General features: G+C 46.4%; 1 protein-coding gene across 1 annotated transcript in view; it reads left to right on the top strand.

Annotated features, from left to right (window-relative positions):
- Window positions 1–24,790, top strand: part of Otoa (otoancorin) — a 69,930-nt gene that overhangs the window by 19,917 nt on the left and 25,223 nt on the right. Inside the window, exons 10-19 of the mRNA XM_021167659.2 lie at window positions 3,186–3,325; window positions 7,265–7,388; window positions 10,414–10,629; window positions 13,901–14,068; window positions 15,641–15,781; window positions 18,004–18,062; window positions 19,238–19,355; window positions 20,311–20,384; window positions 20,727–20,862; window positions 21,898–22,088. Of these exons, the coding sequence (XP_021023318.1) occupies window positions 3,186–3,325; window positions 7,265–7,388; window positions 10,414–10,629; window positions 13,901–14,068; window positions 15,641–15,781; window positions 18,004–18,062; window positions 19,238–19,355; window positions 20,311–20,384; window positions 20,727–20,862; window positions 21,898–22,088 (1,367 nt within the window). The remainder of the gene's footprint in view (window positions 1–3,185; window positions 3,326–7,264; window positions 7,389–10,413; window positions 10,630–13,900; window positions 14,069–15,640; window positions 15,782–18,003; window positions 18,063–19,237; window positions 19,356–20,310; window positions 20,385–20,726; window positions 20,863–21,897; window positions 22,089–24,790) is intronic.

Below are 24,790 nucleotides of genomic sequence, written 5' to 3'. Positions count from 1 at the left end.
TAGAACAGAAGAGATAAGAAGAAAAAAGAATTGAGGGCATTGACATGGCAGACATGATAGGAAGGGAACACTGGCTATGATCCAAGACTCATGTAAAGGGATTGGGTGTGTGTTTTCTAGAAAAGCCAAGGACAATAGCTATCGAGTTTCCAGTGCCTGCACTCAAGCCAAAGTAGCATGGATTAATGGCTGCTTCTATAAATAGTGACTTCTATTAATAGCTACTTCAACATGAGTAATGATTGGATCTGAGCTTGGAGTTTACGGTGGGGAAGTGTATGTGGCTCATGTTGCTTAACTCACCCGTTGATTTGTCTCTTTCCTTCTGATGTTGACCCAGTGACCTTAAGATCCTTTGGGCATTGTGACTTTGAAATGTAGCCTCTGAAGAACGCTCCAACAGAGGTTCCTAAAGAGCTGGGCTCCATTACAACACAAACAAAGCAAAAAGCCCATTCACCTTGTCCTTGTCCTGCATCATGTGATGGTCTTCACAGAGCTGTCCTCCCAACAGAGCATGATGGTTATAAAACACAAGGCAAGGCTTGGCTCCTCTTGTGTCATGTATGCATGCTGTGCATACGTGAGTGTGCAGTTGCCATGGTCTGTCTGAGGGCCAGAGTACAGCTTTCAGGAGTTGTTTTTTTTTTTTCTCTTCTAAGATGAGTTCAAGAGACTGAATTGAAGCTTGCATGATAAGCGCCTTTACCTGCTAAACCATCTGGCCAGCTCCAGGTCCCCTCTTTTACCTAGGAGGCCAGGAACACCTCCCATGCCTTTGCTCTTTTACAACCTTTCAGTCTTTAGAAATTGGGGCATTTCTAAGATCAGGCACGTGTGGATGACTTCTCATGATCTACAAATACAGAGGGGGTAGATTCAGACATGGTCAAAGGGTAAATCCTCCAGGGAGGATCTTAGGATCACCTTCTTTCCCATGTGGGGTATGTGTGTGTATGCACATGTGTGCAACTATATTTGCATATGTGTGCAATAGTGTGTGTAGGCCCAAGGTCAATGCCAGCTGTCTTCCTTGAATGCTTTCCACTTATTTTTTTTTAATTATTACTTTGTTATTTTTATGTATGTGGATGTTTTGTCTGCATGCATGTCTATGTACCACTTGCAATTGCTGGAGCTCATGGAGGCCAGAAGAGAGGGTAGAATCCCCTGGAAGTGAAGTTACAGATGGTTGTGAGCCCCTATGTGGGTGCTGGTAATCGAACCTGAATCCTCTGGAAGAACAGCGAGTGCTCTCAACTGCTGAACGTCCTCTTCAGCCCCTGCTCTCCCCTTTGTTTATTTGGGCAGGATCTCTAGCAGAACTCAGAGCCCATCCATTCTGGCTAGTATAGCTAACCAGCTTGGCCCACAAATATCTTGCCTCTACCTCCGTAGTACTGGAATACAGGGGCTGCCACTCCTGTCTGACTCTTTATGTGGCTTCTGGGGATCCAAGCCCTTTCCCTTAGGTTTGGACTTTGGCCCCTGAGCTGTTTCCCCAGTCCATTGAGCACTTTTGGAATACAGAATTAGAGCACACCACCACATAGAATGGTAAATCCATTAGAAATAAGGAGTAAAACCATAGCGAGCCCTATTGTCATTTAAGATGTCAGTGTGATACCCTTGGACATGTAGGCAAAATGGAGCAGGAATATAGAGTCTGAACACTACACTTAGTACAATGTGGAAGATATATTCTACATTTTATATTTTGCAAAGAGAATACATGCGTGTTCTTCCTGTCCAGCCTGGTAGTGTGCAACTTCAATTCCTTCCTCAGATCTCCCCACTCCAAATGCTGATGAAGATATAGACAAGGAGGAACCTTCAAGCCAGGCTTGTGGGACATGCCTTTAATCCTAGCACTTGGGAGGTGTCTTAGTTAGGGCTTTATTGCTGTGAACAGGCACCATGACCAAGGCAACTCTTATAAGGGACAACATTTAATTGGGTCTGGCTTATAGTTTCAGATGTTCAGTTCATTATCATTATGTCAGGAAATGTGGCAGTGTCCAGGCAGATATAGTGCTGGAGAAGGAACTGGGAGTTCTGTGTCTTGATCTGCAGGCAGCCAGGAGGAAGCTCTCATTCCACAGTAGGTAGAGCTTGAGCATAGAAACCTCAAAGCCTGCCCCACAGTGATAGTCTTCCTCCAACAAGGCTACACCTTCTAACAGTGTCACTCCACCTTCTAACAGTGTCACTCCCCATGGGCCAGGCATATTCAAACACCACAGGAGGCAAAGGCAGGTGAAGCTATGTGAGTGCGGGGCCAGCCTGGTCTACATAGTGAGACCCAGTTTCAAATACAAACAACTCCTAGACTAGATGTCCCATATGTCACAGGTAACTACTACTGGGTATTTACATGAAAGCTTCGAAGTCAACCTCACAGAGGCACTTGCCCATCAGTGTTCACTGCAGCGACTCTGCGACAGCTAAGCAATGGAAGCAACAAGATGCCCAAGAAGAAAGGAGTGGATGAGGAAAACATGGGCTGTGTACACAGCGGACCTTTTCATTCATCGTATTATATTTATCATTAGTATATATTAATATATATAATTAATATCTTTATCATTTTTTTGACCACAGAGAATGAAGTTATGTTGTTCTCAGGAAATAAATATACCTGGAGATAATCATATCAAGTTAATTAAGTCAGTCTCAGAAAGACATATGTTTTCTCTCACTTGTGGTTCACAGATTTTATACAGATATATAAAAGCATGTGTGTGGGGGTTGGGGATTTAGCTCAGTGGTAGAGCGCTTGCCTAGCAAGCGCAAGGCCCTGGGTTTGGTCCTCAGCTCTGGAAAAAAAAAGTGTGTGTATGTTTTATGTGTGTGTGTGTGTGTGTGTGTAATACATGGAAGTAGGAGTGAAATGTTTAGGGGAACAAATGGGGCCAATAGGAGGAGGAGAGGTGAGAAAGATGGAAGGTAAGAGCTATGGGGAGAATATGCTCAACATACAATATGTACTCATATGCATATCTTTGTGTGCCATATACAATGAGTACATACACTGAACTTTAAAAATAACAATAAAAAGAAAGAAATATAGTAATCTGAGAACTGGTTGTATAGCCTTATGGGTGAGATGGACGCAGCATGGGCCACCAGGAGGGCCACTTGACCCTCCTCACCAATCTCCCCCATCTTCCCATCCTGTCTGTCAGATTGGGCTGTTTATCAGCTATGACAACGCCACCAAGCAGCTGGACATGGTGTATGATATCACCCCTGAACTGGCCCAGGCGTTTCTGGAGAGGATCCGCTGCTCCAGCTTTGACGTGAGGAACATCTCTACCATCCACAGGCAAGGGTGGCCCCGGGCGGGCCCTTCCAATATTTGGTTTAAGAGCTGGGGAGACGAGTCGAATCAGTTAGTACAGTGCTTGGTAAATGATTGTGAGGATGAGTTAGAATCCCCAGCACCCAGGTAAGAAGCTAGGTGTGTCAGCATGTGCCTGTAATCACTGAGGGAGGATGCCAGAGACAGGAGCATCCTGGGAGCTGGCAATCCAGCCAGGCAAGGAAACTTATGAACTCCCATTCATCAGTAAATAAGGTGAGGGCAACTGAGGATGACGTCTAATGTCATCCTCTGGCCTCCTCATGAATGCACACACGTGTGATTGCACACTTACACATGCACACACTTGTGCAAATGCAGTCTAAGTATTCCCTGAGAATGGCCCCAGAGTTCTCTATGCATTTGAGGAGAGATAATTGCTCCCAAGGGCTTATCACCCTTCGAAAAATGTTCGGAAAGGAAAAGGGGACACATCTTTGAGTGTCTCCTGGAGCTCAGGCATTTCCTGTCACCTCCCCTAGTGCTTCTTCCAGCCTGGAGCTAGGCCATCCTCACTACCCAGGGTGTCATTGCAAGGTGAACATGGCATTTCCATTAGGTCGGGGCAGGTACTGGAGGCATCTAGGGATTTGCCATGTTCAAGAGGGAATCCCTTATTATTAGGCTGTCAGCAGGGGAGCCCCTGACATTCCAGAGGTTAGCTCTAAAGTTTCATCCTAGCACCAGGGTCCTTATCTCTAGCCATTTCTAGTTAAGGGTACCTAAGCCTGGAGGGAAGGAGTGGGTCAAGCAGGGGAGGAGGCGGCCAGATCGTCTGTTCTAGTTTGATTCTTGTTGCTTTGATAACATACCATGATCAAGATCAAGTTGGGGGTTTATTACAGCTTACATGTTGTAGACCATCGTTGAAGGGAGCCAGGGCAGGAACCTGGAGGCAGGAACTGACACAGAGACATGGAGTACTGCTGCTTACTGGCTTGCTCCCTATGGCTTGCTCAGCCTGCTTCCTTATAGAACTCAGGACCATCTGCCAGGGTTGGTACATCTCATAGTAGGTTGGACCCTCCTACATCAAACATTAATCAAGAAAATGCCCCACAGACTTGCCCACAGGCCCATCTTATGGAGGCATTTCTCAATTGAGGTTTTCTCTTCTGCAATGACCCCAAGCTTGTGTTGAGTTGACAAAGACCCTAACCAGCATGTCATATCTGTCTGTCCTCTCAGGATCTTGGCTGTCACATCTCATCTTACCTTAAAATATTTCAGATGAATACTTCTAGAGTGTGTGTTAATTTGGAACTATGTCACAGTCTTTCTTTCCCATCTATAATAAATTTCACTCAGCAGCCAGGATCCTGCCTTACTATTCCACATGCCTGCTAATTAAATAAATTATATACCAGGCAATAAATAGGACCTGCTAAATAAGGACGTAGATGGAGATAGCTTCTTGGGCTTAATCCTAGCTCTGCTACTTGTGAGTTGTGAGCTTGGCCACATCTTATCACCTTCCTGTGCCTTTCTTTACCCATATGTAAAATGGGAGACAGGAATCACCCTGCCTTTCCAGGATTCTTCTCTGACACATATCCTGTGCTCAATAAATGGCATTTTTTTCTTAAAATTGTTTTGCAAATTGAGCTGTGTTTATTTATGGCATATAGTATATAGTGCTAATTAATTTTTGTCCCTGTGACAAAATATTCGAGAGAACAAACTGAATGCAGCAAAGGTTCATGCTGTCTTGTGGAGGGTTCAGTCCATGGTTGCTTGGCCCTGTAGCTTTTAGGCTTGGTGGAGGTGAAACATTGACATGTTGCAGTGGGAGCAAGTGACAGAGCAAAGCTGCTCACCTCATGGCTCCAAGGAAGTAGAGAGGTGAGGTGGAGAATGAATGTATCAGGACAAAATATGTCCTTCCAGTTACCTACTTCCAGCAAGGCCCTGCCTCCTGATGTCTTCTCTACCTCCCATACCCATGAAGGTGTCACAATGGGCTGATGGGCAGAGGGGACTCAAGCCCTTGTGGTTTAATCTCCTCCCCAAAGATTCTACCTCTGAACACTGCTGTGCAGAGGACCAGCAGCACATGACCCTCTTGAAAGACATTCAAGACTGAAACTACAAGGTTGGAGAGATGGCTCAGTAGGTAAAGACACTAGCTATGCAAGGGTGAAAACCTGTATTCCAATCCCAGCGCCCACATAGAAGCTGGACATAGAGTGTGAGTGTCTAACACTAGCTCCTCCATGGAGAGATGGGGAGGCGGAGACAGGAGACTCCTCAGAAGCCTGTGAGCTGATGAGTCTGGCACATGCATCTGTGAGCAAGCAGAGAGACCCCATCCTTAACAAGGTGGCAGGGGGGCTAGCCCTAGAGGTTGTGCTCCTACCTTCTCATTCTGTGACACTCACATCACACACGTGTGAGCAAACCGTGCACACACATGCCCTGCCCCATGACTAAAAAAAAAAAATCCCATAACATGTCTAGATTGTAGAATGGCTAAAGTGAGTAACTAACATGCCCATTACCTTGTATACACATGTGTGTTTGTATGCCTGTGTAATCTACTCTGAGCTCTTTGTTAACTATAGTCACCATGGTCTCCAGAACTTACCCTTCTTACCTAACTGAAAATCTCTATCTGTTGACATTCCTCCCCTGAGTCCTTGATAACCACCATCCCACCTTTCTATGGGTTAATGATATCCCGTGTCCATGTCTGAATATGTCAGTGTTGGTTCTGAGAGGAAGGAACCAGGCTGCTTGCGGTCAACCAGCGTGTCTGGCCTGTTGAACTGGATCGTCTTCATAGGATCCCTAAGAACATTCACAAGTGAGTGTGTGCTTGTTATCCACCGGGAAGGCTCATCCCTGGCTCTGCCTGTCACCCTCATTCTTAGTCACTCTCATCCCTTCACCGTCACATTTCCCATGATGCACCACGATGAATAAAGTGATCCGAGTTCCTAACAGTTGAGAGAGGCAGGCTCATCCCGCACGGTAGCCCACAGCATGCAGTGCACGGCTGTATGTGGCTACCATGAAGAGGAATCGAGTAATTCAGAGGCAAACATCTCACAGAAACGGCCTTCAAACTCCAGTTGGCCTAAGTCTGTGCTCTCAACCACTAGATATATTGCTTATAGCTTGGCAGAGTTCCCCTGCTCCCTCATTATTCTGCCATATTTTTTTCTTCTGAAGTCTTAGGACCATCTTGGTGGATAGGTGGCAAGGAATCCTGGGAATAGAGCTATCATTCAGCCTATAGTTCCACGTGGAAATGAGAGAGGATTTTAGTATCTCCCTTTCCCTGAATTTCCCCTCCTAGGAGATGAGGTGGCTTAGTTGGATGGGTTTAGATTTAAGTTGCAGCTCTATCACTTGCTTTGGGGAAAGTCCTCTGACTTCTCTGGTTTCTGTGAGAAAGGCCTACATTAGTTATTTTTCTTGTTGTTGTGATAAAACCTATGACAGAAGCAACTTCAAGGAGAGTTTTACTCTGATGCACTTGATGCACGGTTTCAGAGGAAAGCACGGTGGTGGGGGTGTGTGAGGGTACAGGTCCTTACAGTTTGACCGACCAGGAAACTGAAAACAAGACCAGAAGCAAGACCAGGGTATACCCCTCAGATGTCTGCTCCTAGGGAGCTGCCTCCTGCAGCCATGGTTGCCACCAGCTGGGGAATCAGGTGTTCAGACTCATGAGCCTGGGGGTGACATTCCACACTCAACCCATATTATTAATTGCTTTCAAATGAAAATGGTTTTCAAATGAAAATGTTTGTTGAGAGCTGATGATCCAGGTAGGTGGTGCAGGATGAAGTGGGTGAGTGCTGGCTACTGTGCTGCTGTCATGGCGTTCATGTTTGGATTGCAGGGAAGGGTTTTGGGGCTCTGAGCAACCCCACCAGCCTCTCTCATCTTCCCACACAGGTTGGGGCTGTTGGTTTGTTTCTATGATGGTTTGGAGCTGCTGGATGCCACCCTGGCCCAAGTCCTTCTCCACCAGATGCTCAAGTGCAGCCGCCTCCGGGGCTTCCAGGCTGGCGTCCAGAAGGTACGGATGAGGTGTGGGTCGCTGGGTCCTCGGCCTCAGTTCCCTCATTTTGCCTGGATTTTGAGAACATGTTATTAAGCACTTCAATCCTGGCAGATGTCGTCTTCAATCCTGGAGGGGAGGAGCATAGGGAGGAATTATGAAAAGCAGTGTAGAGAAAACATGGGCGTGTTGAAACACAATCAAAGCAGCTAGGGCTAATTGAAATGAGTGGTAGGAAAGTGGTCCGAGAGTCTTAGCATCTGTATTGAGCACAGCCTGGGGATGGATCCTAAGGGCAATCTGTTCAGGGGTCTGGGGTAAGACCAGCAGTGCTGACAAGTTGCTGAAGGACAGACTCCTCAGGAGTAAAGGCTCTGCCAGACTCCACCACAGGCACCAATGAAACAGGAGGGTCACAAATTCAGGGTCAGCCTGAATAAGACCTTGTATCTATCTATCTATCTATCTATCTATCTATCTATCTATCTATCTATCATCTGTCTACACACACACACACACACACACACATGAGATGTAGCTCAATGGTAGAATTTTTTCATAAATTGAATTGGAGGGGCAAAAAAAAAAAAAAAAACCCAAACAAAAAACCAACCAACCAACCAACCAACCAGTCACCAGGGCAGGGGCCAAGCTGACAACCCAAATCTGACCCCCAGAAGCACATGGTAGCAGGAGAGAGCTGGCTTCTGAAAGTGGTCCCCTGACTGTGCTTATGTGCCATGGCACACAAGTGACCCAGCTCTCCGTGAATGAATGGATGGATGGATGTAAAAGGGAAGTCGTCAGCTGATCCCAGCACGGGAAGGGTGGGAGGAGCCCTGGATGATGTCTGTTATCTACTGAGCTCCTAGACTTGTTTTTGGTCAAATTAGCAAATACAGATGGCTGCCTCTCTCTGTCTATTTTAGTTTTTGAGTAAAGTTTGGTTATACACCCCTGACTGGCTTCTAGTTTGCAATCCTCCTGCCTCAGTCACCTGAGTGCTGGGACTTCAAACACGTGTTACTGTACCTAGCCCTTTTATTTCTATTTTTTTCTCATTCAAGTTTCAGATCTTTTTTGGTTTTTCGAGACAGGATTTCTCTGTGTAGCCCTGGCTGTCCTGGAACTCACTCTGTGAACCAGGCTGGCCTCGAACTCAGAAATCCACCTGCCTCTGCCTCCTGAGTGCTGGGATTAAAGACGTGCGCCACCACACCCGGCTCAGATATATTTTTTTTAATTTATAAATTAGAATCATAATATTAGAATGTTAGTAAAAGAAAATCTTGGTAAAGCCATCAGTGATTCCATAGCAGTTTTTTACACAGAATTCCAAACACCTTGCTATATTTGGTGTCTCCCACCACAATCATCTATTTGTCAAGGCCTAATTTTGTGTTCAAGGAAAACACGGGTCGGGGTGGAGGTTGGGGGTGGGGCATCTTCCGGTTACTGGGAAACCGGTTAGGGATGCGGAGCTCAGCAGTTCTCAGACTTGAGTGCTCAGTGGGTTCTGTGCTACCAGCTCAGATCCCTCGTGACCTGGGATCGTGTATTTCAGTCATCGTGTGCTGCGAGTGAGCAGGGGATGAGAGCCACCACCCTAGTTCTCACTTCCTTCTGTGCCATGGGAACAACACTGGGGAAGGGAGCCGACTGAAGAGAGCCTGAAACCAATTCTTCCACTTAGCTTTGCTGCCCCCCAGTGGCAACTTTGAGATTGCATATGTGAAAGTAAAGTTATGTGTGCCTGAAATGAATGTTTACACAGATTTATGTGTTACAGCATAAACATTAGGCCATTTAAAACATTATTTATTATTTACTTTTACATAATTCTTTATTGTGTTTGTGTGTGTGTGTGTGCATGTTTATGTGTGCATATGTGTGCACATGAAGCCTATGGAGGCCAGAGAGCATCACTTGAGAGTCAGTTCTTTTTAATCCGCTCTGTGGGGTCTTGGATCCCGCTGAGGTCATGAGGCTTGGTAGCCAAGTAACTCCACCTGCTGAACCGTCTCCCTGGCCTCTCAGTTTTTTGTTTTTATTTTTTGTACAGAGGCTATGATACAGTCGGTGAGTATATATATTACCTTCCTTACCAGAGTCAGATGGGAATTCTTGACTGTAATTAGGGAAGTATATCACAACAAAAATAATTTTTAAAGACAGCTTTAGAAACATACAGACATGTACAAGATGTGATTTAAGTGAAAGTATAAAGCATTAAGTAGTTCACATTATAAATCTGTAAGAACTTCATACTGTATATTTCTAATGGCATATAGCCAGTTGGGAAGATATACACCACCCCCTTCCTCCCTCCCTCCACTCCTTCCATCCCTCCCTCCTTTCTTTCCTTCCTTCCTTCCTTCCATCCATCCCTTCTTCCTTCCTTCATTCCTTCATTCCTTCGTTCCTTCGTTCGTTCCTTCCTTCCTTCTTTCCTTCCTTCCTTCCTTCCTTCCTTCCTTCCTTCCTTCCTTCCTTCCATCCCTTCTTCCTTCCCTCCTTTGGAAAGTGTTCTATGACTGAACCCTGTGCTCATTTGATCATTTCCATAGTTACTTTCATGAGTTTGGATTTTCACTTTATCTTTCTTGTACTGCTGAGAATTATTTCTTATGCAGATTACATATTACCATGAAAAGGCCCCTGGATAGTTCACAAAAGGAAAGCAACCAAATATATGGATATAGAGTTCAAGATCACAACAGGAAAATAGACCGCTACAAAATGTGGCGGAGTCACAAGGGAATAAAATTCTTCCTGCCATGCTTGAAGGTTGATTGAACAACACATTAATATTTAAATGAAACTCAAAGTGAATTTTCAGCACATGAAAGCCAGGCCTGGAGGACGTATTCCCGGGGGGGGGGGGGGCGTCAGTGTCTGACCATGACCAAGAATACCTTGCTTTGCAATCCCTGGGCCCATGTCTAGGGAGGGCAGTATGGAGTCCCTTACACCCAGGAGGTGGCTGGAGGGAGCTCCTGCCTTTCTTTCTTTTAAGGCTCATGCCAGTTCCTTGTCCTTCCAGCTCAAGGCCAACCTCTTGGACATTGCTACAGAGAACCAGACCCTCAACGAGACCCTAGGCTCTCTGTCAGATGCAGTCGTAGGTCTGACCAGCAGTCAGCTGGAATCCCTCTCCTCCGATGCAGTGCACAGCGCCATCTCTACCCTCAACCAGGTTACAGGCTGGGGCAGAAGCCAGATTGTCATCTTGTCTGCCAAATATTTGGCTCAGGAAAAGGTCAGCTGGAACTTTCAACTTTCCTGGAGTGCCTGAGGGCCAGTGTAATGTTAACTGGGTTGCTGTATAGCAAAATAGCATGGAGTTAGTGGTTTAAATAACAGAGATTTCCCCCTCACAGTTTGGTGTGGTTTCATTTCGAAGCCTGTTGTTTTGGCTGTGGACCACAGCCATCTTTCTATGGACTTATGGGAACGCCATGACAGCAAGCTTCCTTTGTTTTTCTGTCTCTGTCTCTCTGTCTCTTGGTGTGTACATGTGTGCTCATTTGTGCAGATATGTGGTGGCCAGAGGGAGGTTGAGATGTGTTTGTCAAGCATGTCTCTACTTTGTTCTATCAAGACAGGATCTCTCACTGAACTCAGAGCTGGCCATTTTAGCTAGACTGGCCAGACAACAAGCCCGAAGGATACACCTGTCTCGGCCTCTCACCCCAAATTCTTTTTATGTGGGTGCCTGGGACCCAAACCTAGGGTCCTCATGCTTGTGCAGAAAGCCCTGTGTCTACTGAGAGCCATCTCCCTGTTCTTGTTTCCCTTTTGGTAAAGGCATTACTTCTGCCAGTTCAGTGCCCTGTCTAACTCTAATTATCTCATGACCTTGGGTTTCTATTCCTGTGCTAAAGTACATCACTAGAAGCAACTCAGGAGGGAAGGGTTTATCTGGCTTTCGGGTAACATTAGGGGAAGCCAGGACAGGAACCTGGACACAGGAACTGAAGCAGAATCTATTGAAGAATGCTTCTCACTGGCTTGCTCCCCGTAGCTTAATCATCCTGCTTTCTTACATAGTTCAGGGCCATCTTCCTAATAAGGGAGTGGCTTGGGCCCTCCCACATCCATCATCAACCAAGAAAACACCAGACAGGCCGGGCAGTGGTGGCCCATGACTTTAATCTCAGTACTTGCGGGGCAGAGGCAGGCGGAGTTCGAGGCCAGCCTGGTCCACAGAGCGAGTTCCAGGACAGCCACGGCTACATAGAGAAACTCTGTCTAAAACAAACAAACAAACAAACAAACAAACAAACCCCAAAACAACCTTCACACCAGACAGGCTTGAATGGAGGCCAACTGAGCCATTTTCTAGCTTCAATCATCTAGTCAGATGTCTCTAGTCTGCATAAAACTAGCCAAGATATCTCATGACCTCATTACAACCTAACAGTATCACATAGGGGTTATGATTCAGCATATGAATATTGGGGAGGACACAAGCATTCTGTCTGCAACAGTCAGCTATGTGCACGTACAGTAGAAACAACTATACAGAGGATGTGTTGAGAACATGACTGGCATTTGAATCTCTACTCTGTCATCTACTTGTGGGACATGAGGCAATTGCTTAATTTCCCTTTGCTCAAGTCCCCCTGTTTGTAAAATGGCTAAGAATAGCTCCTCTCCTCCGAACTGGTGCAGATTACCCGAGCAGTCCACAAGGAGGTGACTGAGCACAGGGAAGAGGGGACAAGCTGCGAGCTCTTCAAGAGACCTGCTACTGAGCCATAGATGCTTGCTGACCACACCCCCAGGATTTCCTTCCTTGTTCTTACTGCTCCTGGACACCCCCCCTAACCTGCAGCGTAGTTGGATTTTCACGCCTGTGACAGCTACCCGAGAGAACCAGGCTCAAGGAGGAGAGATTTACTTTGTTCTGTGGAGTCAGAAATTTTGCTCTGTGGTCATCTGGCTCTGTTGCTCTGAGTATGAGGTCACATAAAGTATCATAGCAGGAAGACAGTGGAAGAGCAGGCTGTTCATCTTGAGGCAGTCAGGAAACTAACATGTCTCTGAAAATGTTCCAAAAAGTGTGCCCAGAGCCTGCTTTACTGTTCTCTTAGGTGTCTCTTGATGCAGGTTGGCAGGCAGGATTCCCCATCACACTGGTATTTGTCTCAGCTTTGGGCTGTGGAGAGGGAGCTGCGTTGTAACCAAGTCTCATTTGGAGGGCAGGAGCATTGGTTTCTAAGCACTTAGGTATCCCTCTCTTTCTATTCACACTCTTAGCCACTTCCTAGTATGTCAACTGGCTCTTGACAGTTGGATTGGAGCCAGTTCCACTATGACACTAATAATGAGCGCGTATGAAGTGATTATTGCATGCCAGGACCTAAGTGGTTTAATCATTCAGTTTTCTGCAATCTTCACGTCTGAGGTTATCCACACGGGACACAGAATGTAAGGGACCAAATTGTCAACATCACAGTGGAAGGGAGAGATAGAGGCCAGAGCCCAAGGCATCTGCTGCAGAGTGGACTGATGAGCACCATGTCCACCATGCATCATGGTGGTTGCACAGGCTAGTTTTAGATTTATGTCAACTTGATACAAGCTGTAGTCATCAGAGGGGAAGGAGCCTCATTTGAGAAAATACCTCTGTGAGATATGACTATAGGTAAGCCTGTAGGGCTTTTTCTTTCTTTTCTTTTCTTTTCTTTTCTTTTCTTTTCTTTTCTTTTCTTTTCTTTTCTTTTCTTTTCTTTTCTTTTCTTTTTTTGGTTTCATGAGACAGGGTTCCTGTAGCCCTGGCTGTCCTGGAACTTACTCTGTAGACCAGGCTGGCTTTGAACTCAGAAATCCACCTGTCTCTGCCTCCCAAGTGCTGGGATTAAAGGCATGTGTCACCATTGCCCGGTGGGCATTTTCTTAATTAGTGATGGATGGGAGAGGCCCCTGGGCTGGTGTCCTGAGTTTTAAAGAGAGAAGGCTGAGCAAGCCATGAGGAACAAGCCAGTAAGCAGCATCCTCCAAGCCCTCTGCATCAGCTCCTGCCTCCAGGTTCCTGCCCTGTTTGAATTCCTGTCCTGACTTCCTTCCTAAGCCAACTAACCCCTTTCCTCTCCAGCTTGCTTTCAGGTCATGGTGTTTCATCATAGCAATAGTAGCCCTAACTAAGAGAACCATGGTCTGCTTGGGTTTGTTCACTTTTGTACTGCAGAACAAGGCTAATGTTTACTTTGTTCCTCTAGATTCATGGTGCCTTCATTTTAATGCTCTGAACCTTGGATTTTCTGGACCTTAACTGAGACTCTGGGGGTCCATGGTGACATTTCCTATGCAAATAATTCAAGGGAGCAGAGGGAGATTGTTGCAGTCCCTCCCTGTCCTGGAAAAGAGGCTCGTCTCTCCCCTAGTGTCAACTACCAAAACTCAAAGGTCTATGAGTGCAGCATCCTTCTTGCTCCTCATTGAGTCTCTTGACTGTCACTCTTTCAGGTACCTGCTTGGCCTAGGAAATGTCTAAGAGAGCATCCTCATGACTGTTTCTCTGTTAGGTGCTGTCCTTCTACAACGTCTGCCAGATGGGCGTGCTGCTGGCAGGGGTGGGCACGCAAGCCTTCTACAGCATGGACCACAAGGATCTCTGGCAGGTGCTGAGAAGTCCTCTTTCCCAGGATATGTCTGATTTGTCACCTGTCCAGCAGCAAGGCATCCTCGGCAAGGTGAGAGTAGATGTCCAGTCCTGAGCCACATGGCTACAGAGGATGTAGTTATCAGAGTCTGGGAATAAATCATGACCATGGGCCAATTGTTTTGCCTGGCGTTGTCTTGGCAGTTGGTGTGTGGGGTGTTCTGAATCCAGAACACGTGGCCCCCAGGAGTGCTACCTTGTCTCTTCCAGATGTAGTTCCTCTTACCACGTTACGTTTGTTTTGTTTTTTTTTTTTTTTCTCTCAGACACCATCACTTTCCTAGCCAGTCCAATATGGAAGACTTTTCTCAAACCGAGCTTCTTAACTGAATTTCAGATGATTATTACTATTTTTATTGAACTTTTTATTGGTCCTCTGTGAATTTCACATCATGTACCCCAGTCCCATTCATCTCCCCCTTCTCCTCATTCCTGCCCTCCACCCTTGCAACCTCCTCCCCCACAGCAGAGAAAAAAAAAACTCATTGTGGAAGCTGTAGTGTGTCACAGTGTGTCCCACAGTACACTCATTTGTCCACACTCATTTGCTTGCAAATGTCCATAGCAGTGTCTTGTTGGTCTGGTATGAAGCCTCTGGCATCGGCTACACTATCAATACTGCACCTCGCTGGGACTCCTCTGATAACCTGTTGCCGCCCAGTGTCATGGAGATCCTGCAGCTTTGGCACTGCAGGCTCCTTCGCATGCTTTAGCAGTTCCTCGATGGGGTAGATGTTGGGGTGGGCCAACTCAAAGCCTCGGATCTGGGCCTGAGAAGTATTGTATAATTATTATTTTTAAGGTATGATCTCACTGTGGAGCTCTGGCTGGCCTTGGGTTATCTATTCTCCTGCCTTACAGACATGCACCCTCCATCACAGTTGGCTCTTAGAACATTTCAAGAATTTGATTGAACCCTGAAGTTCCCAGAATGCTTTAAACTGTGTTGATTTTTTTTTTTTTTGGTCATTTTGTCCCAAATACCTGACATAGAGAAGTTAAGGGAGGAAGGATGGATCTGGACTCCTGGGTTCAGGGTGTCAGTTCACAGTTGCTTAGCCCATGTGCTCAGACGAACGTCATGGCAGTGTGGGGCTTAGAAGAGCTGTTCACTTCCTGGCTGATCAGGAAGCAGAGAGCAAGACAGGAAGTGGTCAGGGGTAGTGTATCTCCAAATACCTGTCACCTACTGACCTATTTTCTCCAGGTATGCCCCCCCTCCTCCTCCTCCTCCTCCTCCTCCTTCTTCTTCTTCTTCTTCCCTACTTCTTAAAGTTTCCACAACTTTGCCATGATGGTGCTACCAACTCAGGGAGCTAGTTTTCAAAACATGAGCATTGTAGGGGCAATTTATATTCCATCTCTAACAGTAGGTTTGAGAACTACACAAACTCGGGGCTTGAGTCACATTGATCAGCTTTCAATGTACCACTTTTAGACCTTGGTTTTATTACCTGTAAAATGGGGGTAGCAACAGTCCCTGCTTGCTGTGGTTGCTAAGCAGATCAAATACATTTTATGGTCCAGGAAAGTGTCCAAATATGATCAGAATGCAGTGTCCCCTTTATACAGCTGTCACTATCTTTCCTCTCCATTTTGGCAGCTGATGGAAGCAGAAGATGCTACTTCAGGCATCACAGAGGTACCAAGAGCTCTCTTTAAGGAGGTGTCTCTCTATGATTTATGGAAAGAATCTCGATTCAATGCTACAGACCTGAAGGCAAAGGAGCTTCGTAGGAGCCAGGTAGGACTGAAGTGCCCACAGATCAACCCTGTGTTTCCTTCTGTGGTGCTGAGAATGGAACCCAGGCCTCCCACATGTCTGGTGAGCGCATCGCCACTGAGTTACATCGTCAGCTCTGGGCAAGCACTTCTCATTTTTTGTTTTTAACTGTTTAGGGCCAGTTGGATAAAGACACTCTATTTCTTTGTTAATAAGCCCAGGAAATAGAGTAGTGTGTGGTTAAGAAGCTAGACAGGGCGTGAGGATGAATTCTGGCTGCCATTTATTAGCTGTGGAGAAGTGACATCACCTTACATGGCCTCCCTTGTCTTATGAGCAAAATGAGGATGTTTACAGGCAACAGTTGTGATCTAGGATACAGCCTGAGAGCAGCGTGCTGTATTGTTACCTACCACTCTACTTATGGTTAGATGTGTCTAGGACCTAAGCTGCTTGGAAAGGACGGTGCTGCTGATACTGATGCTCATCCATGGGACCTTCTGCTGAGCCAGCCACTTTCATTCATTTCTGAAATAATAAATAATTGTGTGTGTGTGTGTGTGTGTGTATGCTTCTTTTTGTGGGTTATGGAGACCAAACCTATATCCTTATGCTTAGTTCTCAGTCCTTATTAACTGAGCCCAGTCATCACTCTTGAAATGTGTGTGTGTGTGTGTGTTCCATCTTGCTTGAGAAAAGATCTCTTGTTCACGGAGGCATACTTCCAGCTAGCTAGCCTAGGAGTTTCCAGGGGTTTCTCTGTCTCCTCCTTCCATCTTCTCAGAGAGGAGCTGGGATTACACATATGTGCTACTGTACTCAGTGTTTACATAAGTTTGGGAGATACACATTCATGCCTGTGTGGAAAGCACTTTTCCTCTTGGGCCACCTCTCCAAGGCTCTGGAAACGTTTACTGAGCACGGACTTACCATGTTCCCAGCACCACTTAGGAACCAGGAAGTAACAGAGCAGCTGGGCATCTCTGTGGGGTCTTTTATGAGGCTGGATGGTGTTACAGAACTCTACTGCTGTGTGACAAACCACTGCCAAGTCTAGCAGCTTGAACACTTGTTTTATTTTGGAAAGCTCACCCTTCTGTAGACAACCTTAAGGTATTTTGTCCCAGCAGCTGGGCTGATGGAGTTTTCATTTCCTGAGATTGGGAAGCCTGTGGGGGAGGGTTCGCAGGTCTGCTGTCCATGTGGTGGGAGGGCTCACAGGTCTGCTGTCCCTGGAACTTCAGGGACTGTACACAGAGCATTGGGAACTTCCTTCCACCCCAGATCTTTTTGCCCAGACCTTTATGAGACTTTGAGGCCCTCAGCTGTCACATCCCAGAAGCCTCTGTCTAACTCTGGCTCATAATTTACTGCGTTTGGGGAATTACGTTCAAAGTTTTAGAGTCTATAAAATAGACAAATGTCGCACTTGATCGCTTCTGCAAGTTAGGTATTCTGTAAAATTTCATCCCTTAAAACAAACGACTCCCCTGCCTATACTGTAGCATTCCAGAGTGCTCATCTGGGAGGGTTTGGGGGGCGTGTGTGCTCTGGGCCTGGGCTCCTTTATTGATGGTACTTTCTGGGCTGTGCTGGTCCCATCATTGCTGCTGTGTGGGTTCAGGACTAGCGGGTGGGCACACAAAGACGGACCACACAGGGACCTTCACAGGGCAGCAGCTTTGTAAAGCTAAGGTAGTGAGGTTCCAACCCTGCCATTCTCAGCTTCTGCTCCTCACTCAGCCTTTAGAGCAGTGCTTCTCACCCTTCCTAAGGCGGCGGCTCCTTAACACAGTTTCCCATGGTGTGGTGATACACACACCTGCCACCATAGAATTATTTCATTGCTACTTCATAACTGTGATTTTCCTATGGTCATGAATTATAATGTAATTCATTATATTACATTATATATTACATTATAATGTAATGATATTCAGATGGTCTTAGGTGACCTCTGTGACAGGGTTCTCCGACCTCTAAGGGCTTGAGTCCCACATGTTGAGAAGTGCTGTTTTAGAACATAGAGAACCAGCTGAGTGTGGCCGGCTGTGCTCTGAGATCACTCCTGACAGGATTTCAAATTCTGGCTCAGCTACTTAGTGGTCGGAGGGCCTTGGATTAGTGACATTCTGGGTTCAGCCTCAGTTTCCCCATCTATAAGATGGGGTCATAGTATGTTTTCCCCATAGGGCTTCAGTGTGCTGGGCTCCACCATTGCTGCCCAATCTCTCTTTCCCCAGGCCCTGTTCCTGTATGAGCTTCTTGAAAAGACCACAGAAAGGCCAGAGGAGCTCCTGAGGTAGGACACTTTGACAGCCTGGCCTGAACAGCTCTTTGGAACCTTCTGTAGAGAAGCCTAATTTCACAGCAGGGCCAGCTGAGCTGTGGGAAAAATTCCAAAAACCAAGTGAGGGCCAGTGAGATGGCTCAGTGGGTTAAGGTACGTGCTGCTAAATAAGCCTGATGACTAGAGTTCAAGCCACATGTGGTAGAAGAAGAGAATCAACTCCTGCAAGCTGTCCTCTGACCTCCACATGTTTGCTATATACATACATAAACATACGTGCGCATGGACCCACCTATGCAGTGAAAAAATTCAAACATTCATACACAAATAAAATGGGATAACTTTTTTGAATGTTTATTTACTTAATGTACATGAGTGCTCTGCTGCATGTACACCTGCATGCCAGAAGAGGGCATCAGATCCCTTTATAGATGGGCCTGAGCCACCATGTAAGTGCTGGGAATTGGACCCAGGACCTCTGGAAGAGCAGCCAGTGCTCTTAACTGCTGAGTCATCTCTCTAGACCTACAGGTATCTATCTATCTATCTATCTATCTATCTATCTATCTATCTATCTATCTATCTGGGTGTTTTGATTATATGTGTGACTGTGAACCACATACATGCAGTACCTGAGGAGGCCAGAAGAGGGCATCAGATCCCCTGGGATTAGAGGTATAGATGGTGGTTAGCCACCATGAGGGTGCTGGGAATCAAACCCGGGTTCTCTAGAAAAGAGCCAGTGTTCTTAACTGCGGAGCCATCTCTCCAGTCCTGAAATAAAAAATAAAAAACAACAAACAAACAAACAAAAACTTGAAGAAGGAAAATTTTTGTCTTGGCTCACAGTTTCAAAGGCCTCAGTCCATCATGGCAGGGAGGGCAGAGTGGAACACAGCAGTTCACATAACGGTGGGCCAGGGGACAGAGAGGAAACAAGAAGTAGCCACATTCCCAAAGACCTGCCCTCAGTGACCTACTTCTTCTATCTCTGCTCTACTTCCTGTTTCTAGAATCTCCCAAGGATCAAACATTGAAATCCAGAGCCTGCAGGGACATTATAAAATCCCATCATGACTTAGTGTTGTTTGGTGCGCAGCCTGTGATGGGTGGAGCATGCGTACTTTAGCCTCTCCCATCTTCTCTCCTCCTTACGTCTTCTCAGTGGTTCTCATTTTGTTTCTCAGCACTGGGCAGCTGGTGAAGGGCGTGCCGTGCTCGAATATCGATGCCATGAGTGACCGCCTCTTCCTGGCCCTCTTCCAGTATTTTGACAACAACTTCTCCCTGCTTTCTCCTGATCAGGTACCGTGGAGCATTTCCCTGCTTCTAGTGCTCTCCTGATGCCAGGGCTGGTGTCTAAAGATGTTTGTAACAAAATGATACAGCTGTAATATGGAACTGGCTAGGACCAGACATGGAAAGTAAATTCGCTCCAGGGTGGTGACCATCTTTTTGGGTGCATAAAAGGTCTCATTCCAGGTTCCCTTAGTTCTGCTTTTGTTTTTTTTGTTTTTGTTTTGTTGTTTTTGTTTTTGTTGGAGAGAGGGTTTCTCTGTATAGCTCTGGCTGTCCTGGAATTCACACTGTAGACCAGGCTGGCCTTGAACTCAAGAGATCTACCTGTCTCTGCTTCCTGAGTGCTGGGATTAAAGGTGTGTGCCACTACCACCTGGCTCATCCCTCAGCTCTTATCTGTGAGCACAAAGGCCTCTGTATCTCCTAAGATACATGTACACATAAAAACACATGCATCACGTTACTATATAAATCTGTATTATTAAATCAAAATAGTTTCATGCGGGCCAGAAAGACAGTTTAGCAGGAAAAGGTGTTTGTTGTTAGGACGAGAAACCTGAGTTCAAAATTCTGGGATACACATGGCAGAAGGAGAGAACAGACTTCTGAAATTGTCTTCTGGCCTCTAAATGCATCTCGTGGCACACACCTGCTCACTCACACACACAAATGAATAGATTTCATGAAAAATCAAACCAGTCACACGACACTCTGTTCTATTCACAAGCCAGGTATTCGTTTTCCAGTCCAGGGACGTAGATGCATCTCACTCTTGTGTACTCATAAATTGAGATTGCTCTCACACCTAAATGTGTGTGTTCATCTTATTATTGTCTCAGTTTCCTCAGCTAGTGTTCAGAGGAGTGGTTCCTACACCATGAGGCTGTCTGTTACAGAAATGGACATTTACAAAGCACCGTCTCCGCATTTGCATCGATTATTGTTGCTGTTTATCTTGCAGGTCAATTGCTTGGCGTGGAAATACTGGGAAGTTTCAAGGTCCTCCATGCCACCATTCCTCTTGGCCACCCTCCCGTAAGTGAACATCGAGTCCCTTTCTGACTCAGCCACCAGAAGATGGGCGTCCCAGGATTTATGATTCTTTCCCCTGGGGTTAAGGAACCAGAGGCAGGGTGGAGAATACTGTAGACACCTCAGGACCTGATAATCTGGGATACTCTGAATAGGCAGCGTTCCACATAGACTGTAAATTAGGACATGGGTAGGGGACTTGCTTTCAGACTCGAGGTGCATTGCTGGGAGAGCCCACACTTATAGGATGTCCCTGTGGTGATGTCTGATGCTGATGCTGCCTCTGGTCTCAGGGGCCAGTGCTGAGCAGATACTGCTTCCTGCCATCCTCTGTTTTTTCTGTAGGTCACGATTCCTGTCTTCAGTTCCCCCCTCTCGCTGTGTGCAATTTCTGATCAGCCTGGGTAAGAGGCGCTTGGAGACTTTGGTTTTAGATTCTGACAAAAGGAGTGTGGTCGTCAGGAAGGTGCAGCAGTGCTTGGTAAGAGAACTTCCTGGGAGATACTTTCCCTAGTGCCCTGTCCCTTCTGTGTGTTTGTGACAGTCTCAGGGAGCTGTGGAGGGGATCTCTCTCTCTCTCTCTCTCTCTCTCTCTCTCTCTCTCTCTCTCTCTGTGTGTGTGTGTGTGTGTATGTGTGTGTGATACGCACATGTGTGAGTCACAGGGAGCTGTAGAGGGGAGTTTGATGGGCTCTCAAGGCTGCAGTAATGGTTACAAGTCTGGCTTGTGAGTCTTAGAACTGGCACTGAAATTATTGTAGACTTCGATCTCAGAGAGAGAGAATGCTGGAGGACTGGGTTCTTTGCAAGCCTTTGCCAGCCACTGGCTCTGTAGCTCTAGCAAACCCTTCCTCTCCTCTGCCTCAGCATCCTCCTGTGTAAGGAAGATGCAGAAGTCTATCATTCTGCAGCTCTTGTGGGCATACGGTGGGTAATGCATGGCTGAATTTCAGGGTCCGGGACAGAATGCTTGGGACCCTACAAGTTTCCTTACTGTTACACAGCACACATGATTGGTACTTACAGTTCCTATGATGATGGAATGGACACTTAGCACAGTGCCTGATCACAGCAAACGTACTGTGCATGCTGTCCTTGGCATTTTGAGAAAGAGCTCTGGAGGCTCAAGCGATGCTTCGCACATCATGCCATGATTACTTTATGTTGCTGATGATGGAGCCCGTGGCCTTGTGCATTCTGGGCGAGCGCTCTACCGCTGAGCTTGTACCCTGTTCTTGGTTATCAAACTCCTCGGCATCCCTAGAACAGTAACAATGCCAATAGTCTCCAGTTTACTGTGTGCCAAGCATGTGGTGAGCTGGGGTCCCCAAGCCTCTAAGGCCTGCGTCCCTGGGTGGGGGAACTGGACTCAGTACCATCTTTGGTGGTCCGTAACAAGATAGGCCATTCTGATCCAGAAAGCTCTGTGGGGCTTGGAAGTGGGAAGGTTTCTCAACAGGCCTCGAGTTTGATCCCAGCTGGGTCTCCGCCTCTCAGCTGTACTTGTTGATTTCAGGATGGTGTCATTGCTGATGAATACACTGTGGACATTGTGGGACACCTCCTGTGCCACTTGCCAGCCACCTTCATTGAGAGAGGGATCTCCCCCAGAGCCTGGGCCGCTGCTCTGCATGGTCTTAGAAGCTGTACAGCTCTCAGCTCTGAGCAGAAGGCTGCGGTGAGAGTCAGGCTCCTGGAACAGTGGGGGTAAGAGGGGTCCTCTGGGCTGTGGGGTATGGCAGGTTAGGTGAGAAAGGCCTGGCTCTGTTGTTTCCTCTTCTTTGTAAAGAAGACCACCAGGCTAGGGAGAGGACTCTCCACTGACTCTGAAACTGTGATCTTTCTCCTTTTGGCTTCAGACTCCCTGCCTAGTGGGAATACTTGCCGCTGGCAGCAGGCGCAGTGGTCATTAACTCATCTTGGTGTTTGTGGGGCGGGGAGAGTTTTGAAAAGATGGCACTTTAGGGGCCAGAGAGATGGCTCACTGGTAAGAGTGCTTGTTGTGTAAGCATGGGACCTGGGTCCAATCTCTAGAAAACGTGTCAAAAAGACATGTGTGGTGACATGTGCCTTAGTCCCAGTGCTGGGGAAGTAGGGCTTGCTGGCCAGCCCACCTGGATCACTGCCTGAGCTGTAGGCCATTGAGAGACCTTGTCTCCAAAAGACAAGAGGTGGCCAGCTCCTGAGGACTAACACCCAAGGTTGTCCTCTGGCCTCCACACACACATGCACATGTATGCATTCACACACATGCACGCACACTCACAAAAATATGGCACTTTAGTTGTAAGATACTGCTATTATATTGCTTTGGAGGTTTCTTTCTGAATGCTGGGGATAGAACCCAGTACCTTGTTCATGTTAGGCAGGTGCTCTACCACTAGGCTGCAATCCTAGCCCTTGTTATTTTGAGACAGGCCTTTTCTACATAGTTCCAGCTGGTCTTGAGTTATGTAGCCCAGGATAGTCCTGAATTGTGGTGTTCCCAGGTCTACCTCCTGAGTGCCAGGATTATAGGGATGTATCAGCATACCTGGCAAGAGTAGTTTTTGGTTCATAGAAATGCCCAGAGGAAGGTAGAGACTCCTGTGTGTGTCTCTGCCCACCAACTCCTCACGCACACATCATTCCCTACCACAACCGTGTATTTATCCCAATCCATGAGCTGTTGGTTTATTTTAATCAAATTGACATCATTGTTGACATTAGCACTCAAGGTCCAGAGTTTACATGAGGGCTCATTCTTGGTATACCTCCATTGGGTTAGGGAAAATGTGTGATACCATATTCCCCATTAAAATATCATACTTAATATATCATAGTGTTATATTAAGCCTTTAATCTCAGCACAGCACTCGTGAGGCAGAGGCAGGTGGATCTCTGAGACTGAGGTCAGCCTGGTCTACAGATTGAGTTCCAGTGTAGCCAGGGCTACACAGAGAAATCCTGTCTTATATATATATGTGTGTGTGTGTGTGTGTGTGTGTGTGTGTGTGCTGAGGCTGGCTCAGTGGAGACAGCTATTTGTTGCCAAGTCAGATGACCTGAATTCGGTCTCTGGAGCCCACATGGTGGGTGGAGATAATGACTTACTGTAAGCTGTTTTATGACCTTCACACATGTGTCATGGCGTGTGACCCCCATAATGTAAAAAATAAAATAAAAATAAGCGTATTTAATATTTTTCTACCTTTACTGGCCTCTGTCTGCCTAGTCAGCCCTCCATTCCCGTGTCTCTGGTCAGCACTGATAGCTTTGTCGTCTCTGATGGCCATGGAGTGGGAGCATGCAGTATTTAGTCTTTTCAAATAGGCTTCTTTCACCTAATAGCATTCATTTAAATTTTTTCCCTGTCTTCTCATGGCTTGATGGGTCACTTCATTAGCCCTGAATAATGCCGCACTGTCTGGAGGGGTCTGGGATGATTTATTCTTTCACTATCCAGAGGGCATCTCCACGCCTTCCAAGTTTTGGCCATTAAAATGAAAGCTGCTGTAAACATTTGTATGCAGATATTTTATGGACATAAGATTTCAAACCCCTTGTAAATGTAGACGTGTACAGCTGCTGGGTCATATATGGTTTTGTAAGAAACTCAAAATGTCTTTTACAGAGGCTGCCCCATCTTGCGCTCTTAGCATCAGTGAGTGAGAATCTTTCTCTCTCTCTCTCTCTCTCTCTCTCTCTCCATTATTATTTTTTTTTCATATACTGCTTGTGGAGTAAAAGTGCTTGCTGCTAAGGCTACATTCGATTTCCTTGATTATTTCAGAGAAGGAGAGAATTGTCTCCTTCAGATTGTTCTCTGACCTCCACATGCCTGCTGTGGCACATGTCTCACCCCCAATAAATAAATAAATGAATGTAATAAATTTTCTAAAAAGATATTGAGGCTGGACATTGGTGACATACGCCTTGAACCCCAGCATGCAGGAGGCAGAGGCAGGCAGATCTCTGAATTTGAGGCCTTCGTGGCCTACAGAGTGAGTTCCAACACAGCCAGGGCTACACAGAGAAACTCTGTCTCAAAACAAACAAACAAACAAACAAAACGTCTTTAAGAAGGTGTTGATATTGATATGAAGCAGCAGTAGCAGCAGTAGCAGCAGTAGCAGCAGTAGCAGCAGTAGCAGCAGTAGCAGCAGCGGCAGCAGCGGCCTGGATCCAGGTGGATGTCAGCTCCTTGATTCTAACAGAAGTTGTCATTTCCCAGGTAGAATTTCCTGTTGTGGAGCAGACATTTTAGTACTACCTGGCTTTGAGTTAGTGCTGAGATGAAAACTTTAAACAAATATTTATTTTTAGTTTTAGGTGTGTGTGTGTGTGTGTGTGTGTGTGTGTGGAGTGCGGGACCCACAAGATCCCTTGGAGCTGGAGTTACAGGTGACCTTGAACTGTCTGATGTGGAT

This window comes from Mus caroli, unplaced genomic scaffold (assembly GCF_978045245.1).
Source record: "Mus caroli unplaced genomic scaffold, Mus_caroli_1 scaffold_8, whole genome shotgun sequence".
Lineage (NCBI taxonomy): Eukaryota > Metazoa > Chordata > Mammalia > Rodentia > Muridae > Mus > Mus caroli.
Note: the sequence above shows the minus strand (reverse complement) of the source record. Positions and strands in the feature narration are given on the sequence as shown.